The sequence below is a fragment of the Ruditapes philippinarum genome, unplaced genomic scaffold, assembly GCF_026571515.1.
Source record: "Ruditapes philippinarum isolate M1 unplaced genomic scaffold, ASM2657151v2 ctg2034_1_1_1_1, whole genome shotgun sequence".
Lineage (NCBI taxonomy): Eukaryota > Metazoa > Mollusca > Bivalvia > Venerida > Veneridae > Ruditapes > Ruditapes philippinarum.
The window spans coordinates 240843-262755 of NW_026857441.1; the positions used below are offsets into that span (position 1 = coordinate 240843).

Consider the following 21913-nt stretch of genomic DNA (forward strand, 5'->3'; position numbering starts at 1 on the left):
CAAGGCAGAAGACGAACATTAAGACAATTCAGTCCCAAAGGGCTTTACGAACTATCCATCATAGAGTCTCCCACTTGGTCCGTCAGATGCAATCAAAAGAGGAAAGCGTAGTGTCCAACTGTAAAAGGGTTGAACACTAAACATGCAGTATGTCTTAAAATAGTAGGGTCATAACCTCTTTTAATAACACGTTTAATGATTTTAGTAAAAACAGCAGAAAAATTACCATGACCCAAAATCTTACGAAGTTTGTAAACCACATTGCCATAAAAACCAGGCTGGCTAATCCCTTGTCGCAGAAGAGTTTTTAAATCACTATTGAATTTAGAAATTAAATCAAAGTTACGATTGTAAAATTTAGTAAAATATTTCCGTAATTTATGATAGCGGTAGCCCTGTTTTAGAAGCTTGCTGGTAATAAAAATATTCCGCTCGTTGAAATCCTTTACGTTGCTACAAGCTCTAGCGAATCTAATTAACTGAGAAACATAAACCCCGTAAGATGTTGCATGGGGTACGTCTCCATCCAAATGTGGATAATTAACTATACAAAAGTCAAAGTCATCTCTTTTATCATAAATTTTCGTGTGAATAGAATTGTTGTTGATAGTAATATGAAGATCCAAAAATGATGTACAAAAATTTCAAGAGTTCGTTTTATTAAGTTGTAGTTCATGCGGATAAATGTCAGACACCATTTATGGAATCACATTCAATGTGTTACTCCCGGAATTCATTAAGAAAAATAATCCATTAGAGATATAAAAATATCCCTACTTATTTGTAACAAGCAATTGTGAAGTTATTATGAGTTTTGGGGATTTTTTTTTATTTCTGTAGTTTAATGATTATTTCACACTAATCGCATGATGTGTTGGTTTGTCTTGATGTTTCTCAGCTATTATATGCTTATGCCAATTAACCCATTGGTGTTACATTAACAAAAAATTCGATATTTTAAGAAACAGACCTTCCTTTTTTAAAATTAAGCACAGATATTGACGGGCACTTGGTCGTGACCGTCAACAAAAAATGACTTATTTTGCTGTTTATTTTTAAGAGCGAAAAGTACAATTATACGAAACATTTAAATATCGTATAGCATCGCTTTTGCATGGTCGGTGAAAACTCATATATGCGAGGAAAAAATGAAGTGAATGTGTTGTAGCTTTGAGACGAAAGGTCGCCACATAAAACACACCAATTTGAATCTTATGTTATTTTGTTGTGATTAATGCTTCCGAGGGATCACTTTGTTTCCAGAATTTTGTACTTCACAACAGCAGGTGTCAAGTGCCGTGTGGCAGCCGTAAAAAGTTGCCCCGTACTTCACTTCAGTGTTGTTATATTTTCTGGTCCTTCGGGATCATTGATGCCAACACTATAAAGTGTTGAGAATTGAGTACCGCTCAAGCCGGTGCTAGGGGCGTGAGGGATGTTGCACTTATTCATTATCCCTCATGTACAGACTCAATCAAACCGAGTCTGCAATTCTTATGTTATTTTGTTGTGATTAATGCTTCCGAGGGATCACTTTGTTTCCAGAATTTTGTACTTCACAACAGCAGGTGTCAAGTGCCGTGTGGCAGCCGTAAAAAGTTGCCCCGTACTTCACTTCAGTGTTGTTATATTTTCTGGTCCTTCGGGATCATTGATGCCAACACTATAAAGTGTTGAGAATTGAGTACCGCTCAAGCCGGTGCTAGGGGGCGTGAGGGATGTTGCACTTATTCATTATCCCTCATGTACAGACTCAATCAAACCGAGTCTGCAATTCTTATGTTATTTTGTTGTGATTAATGCTTCCGAGGGATCACTTTGTTTCCAGAATTTGGTATGTTTTTGCATGTTCATCTTTTGCCACGTCATGCAAAGATACTAAACAAACCGTAGAAAACAAAGTGAAAAAATGAAATGCTTTTTGTTGACCTTTTTCCGTGTGGCGTCTTTTCGTTGTTTAATCGCCAAGTGAAGAAAGTAGCTTAAAAGTTTTGCCTTTTTTTCGCAAAAACACTAACATACAAAAATGTGCCAAATGTCAGCCATCATAATGTGGTCTGTAGTTTTAACTTCAGCCAAGTAAGAGTACGAAAGTTGGTGATTCTACTTACGGGCCAGCTTATGAATGTCTAAATACTAATAATGCTAGTAGCGGCATCTCGGGTCACCCTCCACCAGTATAGTTGGAAAGTCGGCATGTCGCCTCAACAGTGTCAGGGTGACGTTATATCTAATATAATCCATCCATGAATGACAAAAGTGATTACTCGACACGACCGTTAATGAACTTTCATAAAATATTTCCTTGCTTGGTGTGATTTAGACCTTTGAGCTTCAAACCTATGTTTTGTATGCGACACATGGCATCTATGTGCCACACATGAATGTAGTTTTTTAAAAACCACTCAAGTCATTACAAGGTGATAAACTAGACAAAAAATGACAGACAGAAAAATTTTCAGACAAAAACTTTTTGTCCAGATATATATCAGCAGTTTATGTAAAGTATAGAAATTCACAGTCATTCACAATTGAACAATTATTACCAAACAGTTCTAAACTTTAAACAAGAGAACATGAATTTGTCTCAAAATACAAAATGTACGTTGTCAGGGATTATGAAAACCAAATCTAGAATGTGAACAAAAAAATTAGTGATAACTTTATGAATTTAGATATTTTTTCTGTTCTGTTCAAAACGACTTTCTTAATATTAATACTTTTATTAAAAATAAGTCACACAACACACTTGCGCAAACATACTTGATTTTTTTCACACGTAAGATTCAATTGATCAACATTGCTGGAAAGATTCGGATGCGCTACTTTAACAATTCGGGAAAGATGAGATCGAATTTCTTGATATTAATGCGCCACATCTAGAGAGTGATAAAACATGTTGTCTTTTCTGGAACTTAAATAGTCTACAATCTCCCTGCACTTTTCCTTCGAAAAATAAAAAAAGACTAGCATGTTTCTGAATGGATTCATATAATCACGGGAAACTATTATTTTTGTATTTATATGTATCAAAAGGGAAGAACAACAAAGTGATATTTCTAAATTCTATTTCACAAGATTTATTTTACATAAAAGGAAAGGTTAAACTATCTTTTTTCGAATGTGCTAACAGCCAAGTCCCGCATTTATTAACCTGTAGAACAAAAAGGTGAATTGTATGTAAAGATTATGGATCAATTAATTGGTCACTATAATTTAATGTAATGCTTGTAAAAAGTGCTTCTGTCACTATAACAAAAGGTTGTAACCCTTCAAAGCAAAGTAAAATATTCATTATAACATTGCAGCTTTTTAAATATATAATAATAAAATGCTTATTTACTTGTCAATGCAAAGGCAAGTAGGAAAACTTCTAAAAAAACAATTCATATTCAACATCTCAGCGTTTGTATCTCTTTTATTTCAAGGGAACTTTTACAATGTTGGAGAAACTTGTGACTGTTGCTACAATTCATGTGCGCATCATCATAGAACTTCGAATAATGTTGATTTTTATCTTGGAAGACCAATACAACATGCATGAATAATATACAATATACTGTTATGATTCCCACTCTTCCACATAGTAGTATACCATTTTTAAAGGGGTTATCTCCTCCAATGTAAAATGAGTTTTGGAAACTCTGCATAATTTTATTTTGCTATCTCCTATAAAGTCTTCTTGCAATTTTGAACCGTACTGAGTCTAGTCGATGGCATTGTTGACTTGACACTTTCAGTAATTTTCTTCTGTAAGTTTTCTTTGTTTTACATGATACTGAAGTTATTGTTTAGTTTTAAAATAATGAAAACATGTTTCACACAAGGGGACATTGGCATAACAATTGTATCAATTATTATTAGTTTATAACGAGTTATTATATTTTTAATTAGTACTTGATCGTTCAAATATACGACAATACATTGAAAATAATTGCTACAGTTTTTTTAAATTGGCTCGGAAAAATAATTGCTACAATTTTCAGATTGACTCGGAAAGTAAGACCTGAGTAAAAGAAAGTATCTTACCTATGATCTGACTTGCTGACGTCGGTTGAACGCAATCTGGTTTTATAAATATATGAGTTGTAAGCAGTGAATTAAATGTCAGCTATCAATAAATCGTATTAAAATCTACATATTATCTTTATTTCACAAAGCCAGTAGACCAGACTGGTCCATGAGGCAACATATTTACAATATATACAATTACATAGGTCACATGACATCAATTGTTAACTATATATTGCATACAAAATTAACATACTCAAACACAAATAAGCCTTGAAACAGACTATACATTTTAAAAGATATACTTATTTGCAAAGGACTATACATTTTTAAAGAAAAGAGGATAAACACACAGGGACTTGAAAACTACTGCAAAATGTATGTCTGTATATATCGTAATTTATTTTATGCTTTTCAGTGGATTACTGATTTATCCGTGAAAATTATATTTGATAATTTCACAGTGAAAATTATCAAATATAATTTCACTTTTTTCAATGACGAAACTACTTTTTTAAGATTTCCCCCATGTGGTACCTCAGTTTTATTTTTACGGACAATTCTGACAATGTCAGGCTGTTAAAAGAAATGGCAAAGCTGAAATAGATAAATAACTTAATTGTCAAAAGTAACACAGAGAGAAAACTTACTTCTATTCCTTCAAATTCCAATCACCAAATTTCGTCTCTAATTTTTTTTTTGATTCGTTTTTACAGTCTGAAAATACATTCCTTCCCCATGCAAAACGGGCTCTTGATGACATTTGGGCATATTCAAGTATCCTACGAGCAATAACTGCCGTATGCTTTATGAAAAATTGAAAAGCATTGACAGCCATCACTCGTAAAATAAGTAAAACATCCCAGCGTTCCTTCAGCAAGCTTCCAAGTTTTCCATTTTCCTAGCTCCTTTTCTGAATGTTTTCACTTCTGTCAACACTTATTTTTTGTCTGTTACAATCCTCAAATAAGTTTTCTTTCTTTTAAAAAGGTGTATGACTAACAAATCCAAATTATATCCTTCTGAATCTTACACAATTATTTTCCTCCCATGAAATACACAACTTTAAAAAATGGCTGCTGTTTACATTTTAGAAAGCCAGGTCTAATATAAATTCGCAGTAAGTAACAGAAATATGGATGGATGGTTGGAACTTTCTCCTGCAAGAATTGTTTGTTTTTATTATTAAAACAAGCGATCATTCATATTTTTTTAATAAAATGAATAAATATCACCGTCATTTAACCTTGATTGGCGGACTTATTTTTCAGCTCAAGACTTCTTGTTTTAAATGAGAAATTCCGTCTAAATGGGGCTCTCAATGGGGGAAACAGATTTTCATATTAACGTTAAAATTATGGAAATTTCGTTTTAACTTGTTTTTAAGCATAAAATAAAAAGAAAATTTGTCTGTTTGTTGTGTAAGATGTAATTTTATTTCATCTCGTGAACTTTAAAAACAGTATTCTCACTCGTGGCTACGCCACTCGTGAGAATACTGTTTTTAAAGCTCACTCGATGAAATAAAATTTCATCTTACACACAAACAAACAAATATCCTCTATGTATTGGGAGAAGACATACGATTAATTTTGATACAAAGCTTCATTTCTGATTTTGAATGCTTTATAAATATATAGTCCTAAATTAAATATAACATGTTCATTTTGGCATTTCAACAATCCTATGAATTTGAACATACTGGGTTTAATTACATAATATTGTGGTATTAATCTTTTTCTCAGAACATTATATTTAGAGCAACATAATACAAAATGATATTCATCTTCAAGCACATAACAGTGTCTACACAATCTATTATTTATATCAACTCTATGTCTAGACCATCTACCAGTTTCTATTTCAAGTCTATGAGAAGACAAACGTAATCTAGTAAGTGCATGTCGCACATTTTTAGTTTTTATAAAATTAAGATAAGGGTGGAAACTAAAAGCTGAGATATTTTTATAATATAATGCTCTAGATGACTCTTCTAATCTTGAATTCAACTTCCACCATATTTTGCCTGCTTGTTCCCTCAGGCAGCACGTAGCATACACCTATATATAGATTACTGTCTAACTGTAATATTTTACCATTTATCTGTACCCAAATTATATCATCACATGATGTACAGACCAAAGTATACTCATCAACGAACTTATCTTTAAAGATTGCTACATCACCAGAGGAACGTTTTGTATTAGTTTTTATTTCAACTCTATTTACGAAAAAACATTCAAAACCATTAAATTTAAAGTCAAGTAGATTATTTCCCCAAGTTTCAGTCAAACACACTATATCAGATTTGTCAAAAACGCTTTTTAATTCTGTAGATTTAAGTTTGTTACAGTTTTTAGTGATCAATCCCTGTATATTTAATAGTGTAACATTTAAAAAAGTCTTCTACCCGTTATCCTAACTCGAAACACGGCCCTGTGGAGTTTGCGACGATTCGCTGGTAGAATGTGTGTCACTAGTTGAATCACGGTTTGCACGAAAGTCACGCTGATGGCGTGAAGTAGATCTATTTGTACTACGTAGTGTGTTATTTGTTTTACTACTTTGTCGTGACTCCCGTGCGTTGCCTGTAGCAACCGAAGATGTGTTAGTACGCCCAGGAGTGTTCACTGGTGCATTTGAAACATATATGGACTGTTGTGTAAATGGACGTACATGTGGATTAACATTCCTGGAGAGAGTATCTGGATTTGAAGTTGAGGCTATCACAGGTCCATTTCCTGAAACATTCTGTGTTGCAGACAAATTGACAGGCTTTACAGCTTTTGGTTGTACTGCAGTTTGCGAGGAGGGCAGAGGACCCAAAACATGAGCATTGGACTTTGTTACAGCATCAGCGTATGTATGTGCATGCGTTGTGTGTAAAGATTGTATTGTACTGGGATCGGATGTTGAAATATTTTCACCAGTACGTACACTTTGAGAAGAGTCACTATACGTATCATGTACTGGAAAATTATTTACAACAACGTTATTTCTTGGACGTATGTGTTCAAAAGACAGGTTCCGTTTCATGTGCACTATATCATTCCACTGTAGGAACTCATCAGCCACCACTTGACCATTCACAATCAGCTTTGCCGGATATACAATGGAAGCACGAGTTTGAGGGGTTTTCAAAGCGTCTTTTTAACTTTTCCATAATCGTTTACGGGATTCAACAATTTCTAATGGGAAGTCTCTGTGAATCGCGTGTGGTGAATTTTTACATTTGTAAACATTGTTCATAACATACTGATCATCAGCATAGCTTCCAAAACATACAATAATAGATCGACGAACATAACGACCCTGTGGTGTGCCTAACCAATGCGAACGTTCAATTGGGAGCATCGTAGATGTGTCTAATTCGAGTTGCTCTTCCAGGAATCTACAGACTATATCAGAACAACTATCACGACTTCCAGAGCAAAACCCGGTGAATATTAGATTGTTACGACGGGAACGAGCCTCTAGATCTATCTGTTTGTAAGTAAGGATTTTCAAAGAATCAATATACTGATCTGTAATTTAGCCATTCGTTCAATCTGGTTGTTGGTAGTTCGCAGAATAGTTTCAATTTTGGCTTTACTATTATCTTGATTTGTTTTCAATGATTTAATTTCACTAAACAATAAAGTCATCTTACTTTCCATATATTTCATAATTGTATTGTTTGTTTCATCAGGTAAATTAGCGTCACTAGGGCCCCTCTTCCTCTTTCCATATCTATCAACTGTACAAAAACCTTCGCAATCGTCCGTTTCAATAACATCTCCATCTTCTAGATCGTTTGCAAGTTGGCTAAACATATTTTGTGTGTCAACATTGGCCGCCATTATCACAATTCGACGAACAAAAGAACAAAGGGTTTCGCACGAAAACTAGTGATTTTACTATTTTCTCACCATATTACTCCAAATTTATTAATTACGAGGGTTGTCCCAATATTCTGTGACAAGATTAATTAAAAGCTAAATAAAACAGGTACGAATTTGATATTTTGATATGTTATAAACCCATATAAGTTAAACATTTTCACAAATTTTCATCGATAAATATCAACAAATATCAAAAATATGCCATAAACACCATGGCAACTAACTGGATCGCGGCGCACGTCCATCATCAAAGACGGCGTTAAATCTATATAAGGCGCCTTTCTCAAATACTCTCAATGGCTTTCAACGCAATAATGGTACCCATAAATCGTCAATTTCTGACTTAAATCATGTGGTTGTTAATGTCTGTTGAATGTTTGGATGGCATACATTAATTTTTGCTATACGCGAACTTCCGGTCTCGTTACTCCTGTTTTTAGCTGTAGGAAATAGGCAACGAAGATCGGTCTTCCTATCCGTGTTTTCCTTATTTTCGCATTTTGTAGCGCAAAACTCTGGTTCCGTTCATGCCTTTTGTACACAAATGCTCAGATATGTTGCTAAACTGTTATATCTGGTATGTTTGTTGAAAATCGTTCCATGTGTCATCTCGAAATAGTCATGAAACCTGAACGACCTGTTCACTGCGCCGCAAATTCTTCGAACGTCGCCATTTTAACTTTCCTATTTTATATTAGATATTTTCATTTATTCGTATCTTTTTCGTTTTTTAAGTTATTTAACTAAAATTTTCAGAGATGATTTAAACATAGCAGCAGAGGAAGTCAACGTGACAATGTGCAGACACATCATCAGATATTTTTAATATACGTAATTAATTTCAGCCTATTCATAACAAAATGTAAATTATTTGACGTGCGCCGGCAACTCAAACCAATGTCGTTATTACTGAAAATTTCTAAGTAACTAGGGTAAATATTTTGTAAATGATTTGTTGTAATGTTAAATAATAAACTTAACGGTTATATGTGTGAATTATTTTCTATTGGCATTAAAAACGAACCGGCTATAAAATTTGTCACGGACTTTTGGGACAACCCTCGTATATCCGCCTACAGCAGCACAAATCATAGTATCTCTTAATTACAAAACTGAATTGCTCAATTTGAATCGCAAAATTACTTTAAATATCAAAAATATTCTCAACATTTTTTTTTTTACAACTTTTCACCACCATGTAACGTGACCTTCTACATATCACATCAAGGAATGCTAAAAGAAAAGTCGCTGATGTTAACCTAATGGTATGTTTAACGTGTCACATTGAAAGTTCAATGGTAATCGCCATATGAACACATCAACATGGTTCAAGATTCAAAATTTAACCAGTTCATATTAAATTAGGACGGTGCTAGTGGGCGTGGACGGTAACTTGCACTTTCCAGTACCGTCCATGAACAGGCTCAATCAAACCGAGCCAGCAACATTTTCAATTTTGCCGTGTTGGGCTTTCTTAAGGGATTCTTATTTTCTCTATTTTGTTATACATGTACTATATCCACGTATGACTGAAGGTTGAGGCGTCAAAACTGTTTATCTCAGCGTGATCATAAGATCATTAGACGCGACTAAATGGGTTTGAAAAAAATGGATAAAAAATGTGATAGTCTAACCACTTGAAATGTATGTAAAAGTTCATTTTACGCCTTTATCTAAACAAGCTTTTATCTTATGAAAAAGAAATCATATCGAAATTTATGTCCGTGTGTCTAACTTTTCATGTTCAAAGTTTGATAATCATGTTTTGAATGAATGTGAAAAATAATCTATATTCTAACAAACATTGCCAGTTTTGATACTGGCCTGATTGTATCATAAAAGTAAAACAGTCGTTTTCATGTTTAAACTGAAATATTTGTTTTACAAAAAAATATTATTAGATAAATTTGGTTAAAGAAAGCCAAATATTGTAAAATTAATAGAAGAAATTATTGCTACAAGAAAAACAGATGATTATTTATACAATTACAAAATAGGCCAACTGTCATTGGCAATATGTCAATATGGCTTAGTCGAAACAGCAAAGCGATATCTCAATATTTGAAAAATAAATCTTCATTGTAAGAAACTAGTATTGACAAACCTATATCGAAGTTCATGCCTGCTGAATAGCTAGTTATGCTTCCTTGGTTGAAGACAAACAAACCAAATGGTTCATTGCTTATATGTGACACGACGTCATTTGATGATGTACTCGGTATCGTGAATAACGTGAAATTTCCCATCGGTGTACTGTGTGCAACCTATAATTGCAAAAGTAATGATAACTGATGTCAAATCATAATTTTCTACGGTATCATTTTATTATTATTAAGGTAATGATATTACACGTATGTAGTAATCAGTTAAATAATGCTTTATAACCAGTTAAATAGTTACATTCCAAACGAGTAGATTGTCAGCAAAATTATTTACCTGATAAGATAAGATATCTTAGGTAAAAGAAAAAATGAAATACGTCATAGTGACAAATTTAATTAGGTTCATGTATAAATTTTTATTATTTTGGTAGAGTAAAAAGTAAAACTACCACTTCTGGATTGTGTAGTAGTGGCGATCCGTCAACTAACAAGCCCAGGGCTTCTTCGTACCTCACTATGACAACGTAATGGGAATGAGTAGAGAATGTTAAGTATGACGTCATATACTGTGACACGGCCGGAATGTTGGTCATAAACATCGCTGCACCATAAGAGTTCTCTGCAATCTGTACGACCATAATTGGGCTATCGGAAAATATTTCTAGTGCACTCGAGCCTTTTGTACTATATTCATAGTATATGTTTTCATAGACATGCATATGTCTCACACTTTCTGACGAGGAGTGAATATCAACCAAAGCACCGGTGTGCGTAGAGTATATACGAACCTTGTAATTTTTGACCAACGAAGGCAAGGCCGGAACGATAAAATGAAAGCTTCCTTGAGTAATTGGTGGCACTTGCATTAAAAGATTACGTGATTTGTATGTGCTTGAATGATAATTGTATCCTGATGGCATGGATGAAAACACTGCAACAGGGCGGTTGCTTGTGATTGATGCACCACTTATATCGGACGATGATTGATAAATAAATGTTTCATTTGCGTGCAGGCTCTCGTATTTAGATATTCCATAATGTTTGATATGTATTGTCGTCGATTCATTAAGTGCAACAACAAGGAGTTGATTTTGGCTATTGCTTGAATAGGACGGTATCACATAGGAGGTTGAAAGGATGTTAACCGGCAATATGTGGTTATTTAAATCATAAGAGGGTGAGTTTTTATTGTAAGAATACACTACCGATACTGAGATCGGATAATCGGCATGTATTCTGATGGAACTTCTTGAATTAACGTCGCTGTACCTGTTTATGAATGTCGAGTTAAGACTATATACACCAGTATGGTACAGTCGGTATCTTGTAGTGAAATAGATTGGCGTCTTACTGGCAGTTGCAAGAGATGGTAGGGTCATGTCGAAATAAGTTGATCTTTTGCTTGTTTATATGTAAACTTATATCTGGATCCTCGGATGGGTATATTCTGTAGTATGGTAAATCAGCTATGCTGAATATAAAGTCAGTGCCATATGAAGCTGAAAGTGTTGGTAAATGATATTTATTGACTTCCTTTAAACATATGAGCCGCGTCACGAAAAAACAACATAGCTGCGTTTTGCGACCAGGCATGGAACCAGACCAGCCTGCGCATCCGCGCAGTCTGATCAGGATCCATGCTGTTCGCTATCAGTTTCTCTACTTGTTATAGGGTTTGTAAGCGAACAGCATAGATCCTGATCAGACTGCGGATGCGCAAGTTGGTCCTGAATCCTTTGCTGGTCGCAAATAAGTATGTTGGCTTTGTCCAATGACGTGGCTAAATGATCTCAAATCATTAAATCCATCATCAAATTTGTTTTCTTATTTTAAAGGAGATTTTTTCATAAAAATTTTCTCGGCATTTTTTTTATCAAAATAAAATACATTTTATGATAAAATGTAAAATATCGGATTAGATAAAACTAATTTTACATTAAATGGAAAAAAATCTTTTGAAAATATTCAGTGCTGTTTACCTAATATTTGTAGACCATTTTCTTTCAATAGAAACTAACCTTTTGATCAATCTCTCTCAATCTATGTATTTATGGCATAAATCTTGTCATTCTATATGCATTGGAAAAATTATTTTGTTCAGCCATTTTCGAGGTTTCGTTTTAATTTTTTATTCTTTAAATATCTATCTTAAATTCCTTACAGTTTTTGGTCAAATCTTGGCTGGATAGTTGGAACAGCAGATTGGCACGTTGTTAAAGCACATACAACTGTGCCATTTATTTAATTTTACATATCAGGATCTTGCAGTAGAAGTTTAGATCCTTATATAGTAAAAGCCACTGTCTATTTTCTGTTCAGGCCAACAAATAAGTTGTTAGCTTTTTGTCAAGTAAGCTGTGGTATAATTGTCCTTGAAGTATTGATAGACCATAAGTAAAAAAAAAAACAATGGGGTGGGTATTTGTCTTTTCCCATTTTTTTACCTTACCACCTGTTTCCCCTGTCTGTCAAATTTACATTAAATGGATCGACAAACTCATGAAAATGATTCTTGAAAAAGTTAAAATCCCGTTTCTAATATGGTAAAAAATAAGATATAATATATGCATTAAAGAATACGCAAATGTTTATATTTCAGTTTCCACGATATATAGAAAAACGGCCAGTTTTTACAGAGATCAAATTGTCTATTCTTCATGTTGATGGATAGTACCCTAAGTCACGTGACACTGTATAATATATTTGAGGCAAATACGGAAAGTAAAAACCGCATGGTTTATAGGGATCTTTGAATTGGAAGCAACTTATAACCTGGATCGACTATATAGTATATTTTTGCTTGACACAATAATCTAAAAATTTTCATTGGTTTTAGGAAACATTTTGATATTACCCCGGGGGAAAACCAACTAAAAAGCTGGGAAATTTTAAAATTTAATTGTAATGATCACAAAATTTTTGGACGGATTTTTCCCCTTTGAAACGGGCCCAAACCCGTTTGGTTGAAAGGTGCGGGGAAGATGGGATGGAAAAATGGGCCCTTATTAAATTTTTAAACCTTATTTAGGAATAAAACACTGCATTTTTTTTTTAAGCAAAATAAAATTTTAAAAAGCCCTTAGCATATTTTGTGACTGGGATATTTGATTTTAAAAATTTTGTGGGTTTAACTTCATTTTTGTAAAAAAACCCCCTTTTTTTAGGTGAAAACTAAAAATTTTAAGTTAGAAAAAGGGAAAACTTTTTTCTGAAAGTCTTGAAAAAATCAATGCGGAATCTGCCCTAAAATTTATTGCTTTACCTTTAACATTCCATACATGTTGGTTCTCCATTGACAATCCATATGAGAGTCAACTGAAATTAATTATTAATACAATTATAATTATATCATCAATGTATCATTGTTAGAATGACGATGCATTTTCATATGACGGAGATTTTTGCAATAAAGAAGTACCCTTGTTTGGTCCAGGATATGGTTTTTATAGTCTGAAATCGCCAGCAGAATACAAAACAAAGTAACTTCATAACTATTCAAAAAGATAAAAAACAAAACAGACTGTTTGCTTTTTGGTTTGAGACATTGTACTGTGCAGATTTGTATTTTGGATACAAAATGAGTTAAAGAAAATCATCTAGACCGATGTTTCTTTATTATCATCATAGCCAGATAGTTAAGACTGGTGTCAATCTAAAATTATACAGGGCCGGTGAATATCTTGATATATCATTTTAACCAATAGTGCAAATTTTGGGTTTTAAATTTTTAATTTTTTAAAAAATCCCGGGGGGGGGTATCTTGTGAATTTGAAGGCAACTAGGGCCCGTGTTTATATATTTATATCTAGTAGGTAAATACAAAAAAGAGGGTTTTTTACCGGCGACTCAAAAAGAAAACCCGGGGAAAATTTTAAGTAAACTAAACCGATTTCATTTGATAATTTAACAGATTCAGGGGGGTATCGCGGGCCCCTGGGCTTTTTTCTTTTTAAAAACATTTTCCCCTTTTGTGAGTCATTTTTCACCAAACATATAAATTTTTTAATGTAGATGAATACATGTAATATAAATCAAAAAATGCTTGCCCAAATGAAAAAAACTTACGGGAAAAGAGCTTTTCCATTTGCATCATTTTTAAATAAAATTTTAACATTTTACAAAAAAATTTTACTTTTAAAACACGTAGAAAAAATTCATACACTTATAAATATGCGCCTTATCTTATCTTAGGGTCAAATGTCGAGTTAAGAAATTTAATGTAATATAACTATCATATAACCTCGGGCATTTTCGTCAAGATAAGTTTTCTAATTTAGGCTCAGACAAGACAATCTCTGGTTAGTGTAAGGATTTGGGAGACCCCCCCCCCTCCTCCCTCCAAAAAAAAAAAAGAAAAAAAAAGGAAAAAAAAGGAAAGGTAAAGTTTTTAAATTAAAAGCCAATTCTACTGTCTCTGAGATGATTTTATTTATATTGCTTCAAATTGAATTTACACATGGCGTTTCAGTTGGTCAGTTTTTATCCAGTGATATGTAAAAATCTAGATGGACATATTTTAAAGTGTCATACCTCTTTTAAGAATTTGATAAAAAGTTAAATGAAAATGCACAATAAAGGTAAATCTAAAAATTCTTAGAGCATAGAACCCCCAATAATTTTAATAGTTTTTAAAACGGATCTTAACATTAACGATCAACATTACACCAGATGTACAAAAAAATTTTTTTTGGGCAAAGTAGAAAATGCCGGTTTTTTGGGGAAAAAACACCATGTTTTGTTCTCGAAATAATGAAAATTCCTCCCCGTATTGCTTTTTCCCGCAAAAAAAATTTGAAAACCCCTCGCTTTTACAAATTTTTAAACCACGCCGATAAATTTGGGGATTGAAAAGGGTTTCTAAAGTTGACCTTCCCATTGGTGACCCTAGTTCCCAAAACGAAGGGGGTTAAATTTGGGGGCACTTGGGGTTTTAATCGGTTTTAAAACCCAAAGCTCACCTGGTTTTATAAATATAGAAATTTCCCCTTTGGTGCGGAGTTGTTGTTTTTTTTCCTAAATTTCCCGCAAGGGACATCATCTCGTGATTTGTAAATTTGGGAAAAGTTCAAATTAAATGTTTGTTTTTACCCTTTTTTCCCAAATTTTTAAAATTAAATTTAAATTTTTGATTAAATGTTTGTTTGCGCTATCACTAAGCTCTCATTATGCTTTAAATTTCCTATTTAAATTTTGGGCCCTGGTATAAGTTTTTCCAAAAGCAACTCAAAATATTTTTTTATTCACATTTAGCTCTTTATATGAAAATTTTCACATTCAGGGTGCCAACTGTTTTCATGCCCAAGCCTCTAAAATCTTCTAATCAAATTTTTTATAAAAAAAAATAACCCTCATGCTCATTTTTTGCCCAAAGAGGCATAATGTGACTTTAAATTATCAAAACTGATATTGACATGAAACCGGCACAAATTTTTAGTTCAGGCAAGCCGAGACAACTCATGTCGATCTTGTAAATTAAGGTAATACATACTATTCCCTCCTTTTATAATGTCTCTCTGGGTATTATACTGATTCAGTAACTTCTTATTTGTTAAAAATGAAGTATTAAAAGGGTAATTCTAAAAATTAGTATACTCATTTTTGTAAGTTTGGATCATAAATTTTCCGGAATGATGGTCGCCCTTTTATTCTTTTCAAAAAGCATGGGGATTTTGTTATTTTCCAAAAAATTCGAACAAGGGAAAAATTCCCGATCTAATATTGTAATTAAAAAAATATTTAAACCCCGGTTTTAGAAAAAAAATTACAATTTCTTTGGCAAAAGGGTTCAGGTTTAAACATTTTTTATATTCAAAAAAGGCCCAAAACATTTTATAATTTTAACACTGAAACTTTTAAACCCCTGTTGGTTTAGGGTTTTTCCCGACCAAGATCTTCTTAGAACTTATTGTTTCGTTTAGAAACTTATCAAAATGTTTTTAATTAAATTTTAAAATATACAACCCATAAAGGATTTCTTTATCAAGCACTATCGTCCCCCGTTTTTTTTTTCGGTCCCTTTGGGGTCATTGATTCCAAAAACTGTTTTTGTGTTTGGAAATGAGTACCGCTCCAGTCATAGCTGTGTTGTGTGTGTGTTTGAGGGGGGGGGGGGGGGGGGTTGGTTGAGGCATGTTTCCTTTTTCATAATTCTCAGGTTTAAAATCAATCAACGAAATCTGTAATTTGAAATGTATTTTTTTGTGGTTAACGCTTCCCTTTATCCAGAATCTTAAATCATTTTTTTTTTTTCGGTTTGTGTTTCCGAATTGCCGTTTGTAAATTATAACGGGTCGTTATAATTCGAAATGTATAGTAATTTATTAACTCAGGCTTTTGATTTCCTTTTCACTTTTAGCTACAATTTATAGTTCAAATTTTTCTACTTCTTCTCCATTTTTTTTCAGCCCAACCACTACAACAGTTTACACCCTCCAACACAAACACTACTACTACCAACACCAACAAGCCAACAAATCAATGTCACGCACTTTAACCCCCAATAGTACAGGTATAGTTCGAATAAGGTTATTTTATAATGGAAATCAAAATACTACTTTGGATTACATTTTTGCTAATTTTTATGACAAATTATTCTCTTATTAATCATACTTTTCAGGTGAAACGCATCTTTTATTCTCAAAAGCCACTATTTAAAACATTATTAAATTCATGCTAGCCCTTTCTAGAGAAGAAAAAATGGTTTTCTCAGGCTAATGTGTCTTTAAGAATAAAACAAACATCTGGTTATCAAAAAACAGTATTCATCTGATATTGGTAAATTAGTTTAAAACTTGCTGAAACAGTAAACTTAAGACAATTTTATAATTTGACTGAGCATAACACATCAAAAACAATTTATCATATTTCATAGGCTTATTAGCCCAAGCACAGTTAGTTGTTTTAATAAAATTTTTAATAGGAAAGTGAAAAGGTGTGTTTGTTTTGCATTATACAGGGAGAATTTACCCCGTCCTGGTTTTTTGAGAGTTTTCCGAAATTTTTTACAGGGGTGATATAGAATTCTAGAATCCATGTGTGATAAAATTTTTAAAAAGGGTGGACTGTTTTTAGGTTTTTAACCCGCTCGTGCTAATATTAATATATTCCCGAATTTCCAAAAAATAATTTATGAAATGGGTGTCGCGGACATTAGTTTTAAATTTTTGAAAAATAAACAAGCAAGGGGTTGAATTGATTTTCCCCTTTTATAAAACAAATTTACTTTAAATTTAGGGGGGCAAACTTTGGGGGCTTCAGAATATTTAAAAATGAATTTTGGGGTTTTTACTTTTAATATGAAAGAAGTTTTATAATTTCTGCAGTTTTCAGGTAATGAAAATAAGGGGCTTTTGATAATAAAAAATGACCCAATCGGCATTAAATGGACCTTAGATATAAAACATGACATAAGAATATTTTTGCATCATGAAAAATGTCATTTGTCAATAATAGGGACCTTTTGATATAGAAATGACATTAACATATTATTATGAACATCATGTCATGTTATTTTTCGTCATTTATTTTAAGTACGTTAGCGAAGTATGCACTATTAGGATTGATGTATAGTAAAGCATGCACACTTCTGTTAGAATGATCAAATTCATTGAATTTAATTATACCAGGAATTAATATGATGTAAATATAATAGTCTGATCATTCGGAAATGCTAATTGCATGGGTTTTTTGACGTTTGGTTGGATTTTACGTCGCAACAACACAGTGTAATTCGATGGCATAGTGCTATAAGGGGATAAGTGTTACTTAACACCTTCTTGCATGATAACATATTTGAATACTACAGACTTGGGCGCATGTGCAGCTATCTAGTGTTCCCGTCATTGTACATACGTCACATAAACCACAATGAGGCTTTTGAAAAAAAGGTGATAAGTAAAAATAGAAAAATATTAAAAGGCAAAATGGTGATATCTTACCACATATCACCTTTTAATCAATTAGGGTATTCAGCATTGTGTTCTATGGCTAAAAGGGGATAAGTGGTAGATACGTCTTTGTATAATTGAAAATTTTGTTAAATCTCTATAAAAGCTAACCGTTTAAATATCATAACACCGCATTTCTAAATCATTTAAAGTATTTTATCATTTCATTTCTTGTTTCCAGAATAACATGGAAAGCTAATAATTTTATATTGTTTATGTTTTGGTAAAACTCTAGAAAAATAAACGTAGCTAAGATAAAATTATTTGGATTCTAGATTATTAAAGTTAATTTCAAGGCGCATTATTTTTGAAAAGAAGAAACAGTTTTTACATGGATGACTTTTTGGTTGCAGCATCGACTTTTTTTGCAGATAAACAAATTTATATAGCAGGGTATTTTGTCACATTATATTCGTAATTATAGTGGGAAGCTTTTGATGTGTGTATTTGTCTAAAAATTGATTTCATTGAAAAGTGTTATGAACTCGATAAATTTATTTATTGGGATAACACATTAGCAGGTAAAAGTAACATATTGGGGTTTCCTAAAAGCCGTGACATTTGTATGATCATTTTGTATTGGAGAATATTCTGTCACTTTAAAAGATTAAAACTTTCAATCTATTCCCCAGTTTTATTTGATATTAAAAGGAAAATGGATAACATTCTTTCAAAGTTGTGTCAATAATTGATATCTAACTTATTTCTCTTTTTTAGAAATGGACCTACCAGAAGCAAGATATGCAAGGTCACGTCTTTTACAACTAGAGCCAAAAGAGTTGCAGGTGAATGAAATGTATGAGAAGTCCCTCGACCCGCTTTAATCAATGTCATCAAAACAATGTCAGAAGAATCTTTACTTAAAAAAATGATCGCAAAACCATATTTTTTTCATCTTGAGAGTATACTCGCAGTTGTTTGTGAACAAAGAATAATGAACAGAAAGCTGATCTTTAAAAAGAATACCAGTAGTTCATGTTAAACAGAAAATGGAGATACATTTTGAAAATTCAGATTCAGACGATATGTTCCTATCAATGAACTTATTAGAAGAGAAGCGAGTAATGCAAAAATGAAAGCAATTTTTCTGATAAAACAATCGAACCGACTTACCACTTGAAGATATTAATTAGATGAATGCTTATACACAGGTTTTATGTTACAAATGATAATGAAGAAGATAGTGTTTTCAGATTTTTTCATTGCCGATGAAAATTGGTAATATTTTATGCAACAATTCCTCTCTTAAAGATGAACTAGACAATGATTTGTATGCACCAGTTGATTTGGGTACCTTCGGATCCTATTGATATAAGTTTAAATGATTCAAATAGGAAGTGAAGTGGAAATAAGTCTGGATAATAATATTTTTATCTAGTTATTGAATTACTTTAGAAACAGAAAGTCAAAGGTTCCGAAAAAATAAAATAAAATGATTCTGGATCTGAATATGTGCCAAGTAACAAGTACTTGATGATTCTGAATATGAAAAATTCACCCAAAGAAAATAATAATCAAATAAAAAAATTATGCACATACAAAACCTTGAGGAACCATGTGTACATTCATATGCCAAAACTCCTGAATATTGAAAAGAGCAACTCTAGGAAACGCACCAGAGAACCTGATAAAATGGCAAAACGTGAAATTACAAAAAAGAAGGCGGCAGCATGGACAATGTTATTATAATGAGAAAGAGGTTACAGTTCCGATGAAGGCATCAAAGGCAATCAGTTGTAAATGCAAATACAGATGCACAAGTAAAATAAAAAAAAAGAAAGGAGAGAGGAAATATTCAACCATTAAATGGAACTTGTCATATGAGACTCAACGAAACTTAATATCACATCATATAAAAGTTATAAGTAAAAAACGGGGCGAACAACAACTAATGATGAAATCTAGGAGGAAATTAACTTATGAATATTTTCTTCCCGCTCAATGATGATAGTGATGATTTGATTCAAATTTGTAAAAGTAGCTTCATGAATATTTTTAGATGTTGGACCAAAGGTGATCGAGTACACGATGAATAGAGACAAGATATATGACACTACAGATAGAGGGGTCGGCATAAAAAGATTTGAAGTTTCCAAAGCAGCCAGAGATGGAATACGGAAACACATAGACAAATTTCAGAGAGTAGAAATTCACATTACTGCCGAAGGGATACCGAGAGGCAATATCTCGAAAAGGGCTTGTAAGTAAATAAAATGTATAGAATGTATGTGGAAGAGTGTGAGAGAAAAGCAACACAATTCCTGAGAAGCTCTGGCTGTATAACTCTATATTCAATAAGGAATTCATCTTGGTTTTCATCACCCCAAAAAAGACTTATGCACCTTTTGTGAAGTGTATAAAAGTCTTGATGATGCAAAAAGAAAGAAAGAGAGAGTGAATACCTTGAACATCAACAAAGAAAAGATCAAATTCGACAACAGAAACAAAAATGACAAAGAAAAGGCCTTGGAAGATACAAATACACGTGTAATAAATTTTTGATCTTCAAAAAGTTTTTGATTTCACCCAAACAGAAATAGGTGAAGTTTACTACAGCCGGAAGTTAGCTACATATAATTTTACTGTATTTGACATAGTCTCAAAAGCATGCATCATGTTACATGTGGTATGAATCAGTTGCTAAGCGAGGAAGCAATGATATCTCTTCATGTATATACAAATTCAATGAAAGTCTTGGAGCAGTTGATCATTTGATATATACTACTCCGACAGCTGTTCTGGACAGAACAGAAATCTTCCTTTCTCCAGTATGTGTTTATATTGTGTACAGAATATGCCTATTAACACAATCACTCACAATTTTTTTGAACGTGGACATTCGCAAATGGAGGGAGACTCTGTACATGCCACTATCGAAAAAGCTACGAAAAAGCATGATATGTTTGGTCCTACGGATTGGATGTCAGCTGTGTCGAATAGCAAAGCCAGTGAGCCAAGATATAAAGTAATTGAAGTGGCTACATCTGATATATAAAGATTTTAAGGATTTGGCTGATCATATTGTGGCTAATAGAAGCAAGGCAGCAGATGGTTCAACACTTCAGTGGACAAAGGTACACGTATTTGAATACCGTAAATCTGAGCCAAACAGAATTTACTACAAGTATGAAGTTAATACTGAATTCAAATTCATTGAAATTGCACGGCCTAATTTGAGAAGAAAAATGAGAACAATTGAGGGCTATGCATTAAAGAATGCATATGATAGTCAGATATGTCTATCGAAAAAAAAATATGACGATTTGTTGAGTTTGTGCCAAAGGCAAATAAAACCGCCAAGATACCATTCATTTTATGGTAGTCTACCCCACAGAGAAGACCATGAATCAGATGAATGTTGAACTATAACTCAGTATAAAAAATTGATTTTTTTTTCAAAATGATTTAATTGTTAGGAAACGGTCCATTGGCATTGTAATAATGAACACAGCATGAACTACGAAATCATGCAAACATAATGAAATACTTTCATTTATCAGCATAAACACTTATATAAATACACTTCTAAGTTGTTTTTAATACATCATGAATAACATTATTATAAATATGAACTATAACATGAATTGTGTTTCAAACTTGAGATTGTGGACAATTAATTGATTACAATTTGTTATCCTGTTTCTTTTTAATTGTTCTTGTTCATGAAGGTAATGAATTACTTGTTTTAATGTCAATACATGATGCTAATATAAGCACATGTCACAAATTTATGTTAAAGGTTTTCATGGTTTTGAAATGAAATAAATTTAATTTTAAAACTTGGTGTCATTGTGCATTATTTTTCCTTCAGCTATGCCAAAATAGGATTTAAAAATACCTTTGAACTAGTTTGTTATCATTTTTCACTTTTTCAATAATTTTAAGTGGAGAAGTTGAAAGTTGCATGTCGGCATAAAATTATACATGTATGTTAGAAAACAACCGAAATATTGTTAAATACTGAGACTTATAA

At 32.7% G+C, this 21913-nt stretch overlaps 2 protein-coding genes across 4 annotated transcripts in view; one reads left to right on the plus strand and one right to left on the minus strand.

Moving 5' to 3' along the window:
* Positions 1-3056: 3056 nt before the first annotated feature.
* LOC132749772 (uncharacterized) lies at positions 3057-11423 on the minus strand. 2 transcript variants are annotated; one of them, XM_060739668.1, is made up of 4 exons: positions 10444-11423; positions 9997-10156; positions 4030-4065; positions 3057-3154 (listed from the first exon to the last, which is right to left on the minus strand). In XM_060739668.1, the coding sequence occupies exons 1-4, from the start codon at positions 11371-11373 to the stop codon at positions 3150-3152; spliced, it is 1131 nt and encodes a 376-aa protein (XP_060595651.1). In that variant the 5' UTR covers positions 11374-11423; the 3' UTR covers positions 3057-3149. The 2 variants fall into 2 exon arrangements, with proteins under 2 accessions (XP_060595651.1, XP_060595652.1); XM_060739669.1 differs by lacking the exon at positions 4030-4065.
* Positions 6362-21913, plus strand: part of LOC132749771 (uncharacterized) — a 34819-nt gene continuing 19267 nt past the window's right edge. The window contains exon 1 of one of the 2 annotated variants that reach the window (XM_060739665.1): positions 6362-7500. The gene's annotated coding sequence lies outside the window, so the exon portion shown is untranslated. The remainder of the gene's footprint in view (positions 7501-21913) is intronic. The other variant, XM_060739667.1, reaches the window with a different exon arrangement.

Excerpts from the sequence above, each read along its gene's own strand:
- LOC132749772 (XM_060739668.1), bottom strand. The coding sequence starts at position 11,373 with ATGACCCTACCATCTCTTGCAACTGCCAGTAAGACGCCAATCTATTTC. Across the intron at positions 10,157-10,443 it reads TACTACACAATCCAGAAGTG|GTTGCACACAGTACACCGAT; the intron begins GTAGTTTTACTT and ends TTGCAATTATAG. Across the intron at positions 4,066-9,996 it reads AGGCATGAACTTCGATATAG|ATTGCGTTCAACCGACGTCA; the intron begins GTTTGTCAATAC and ends TTATAAAACCAG.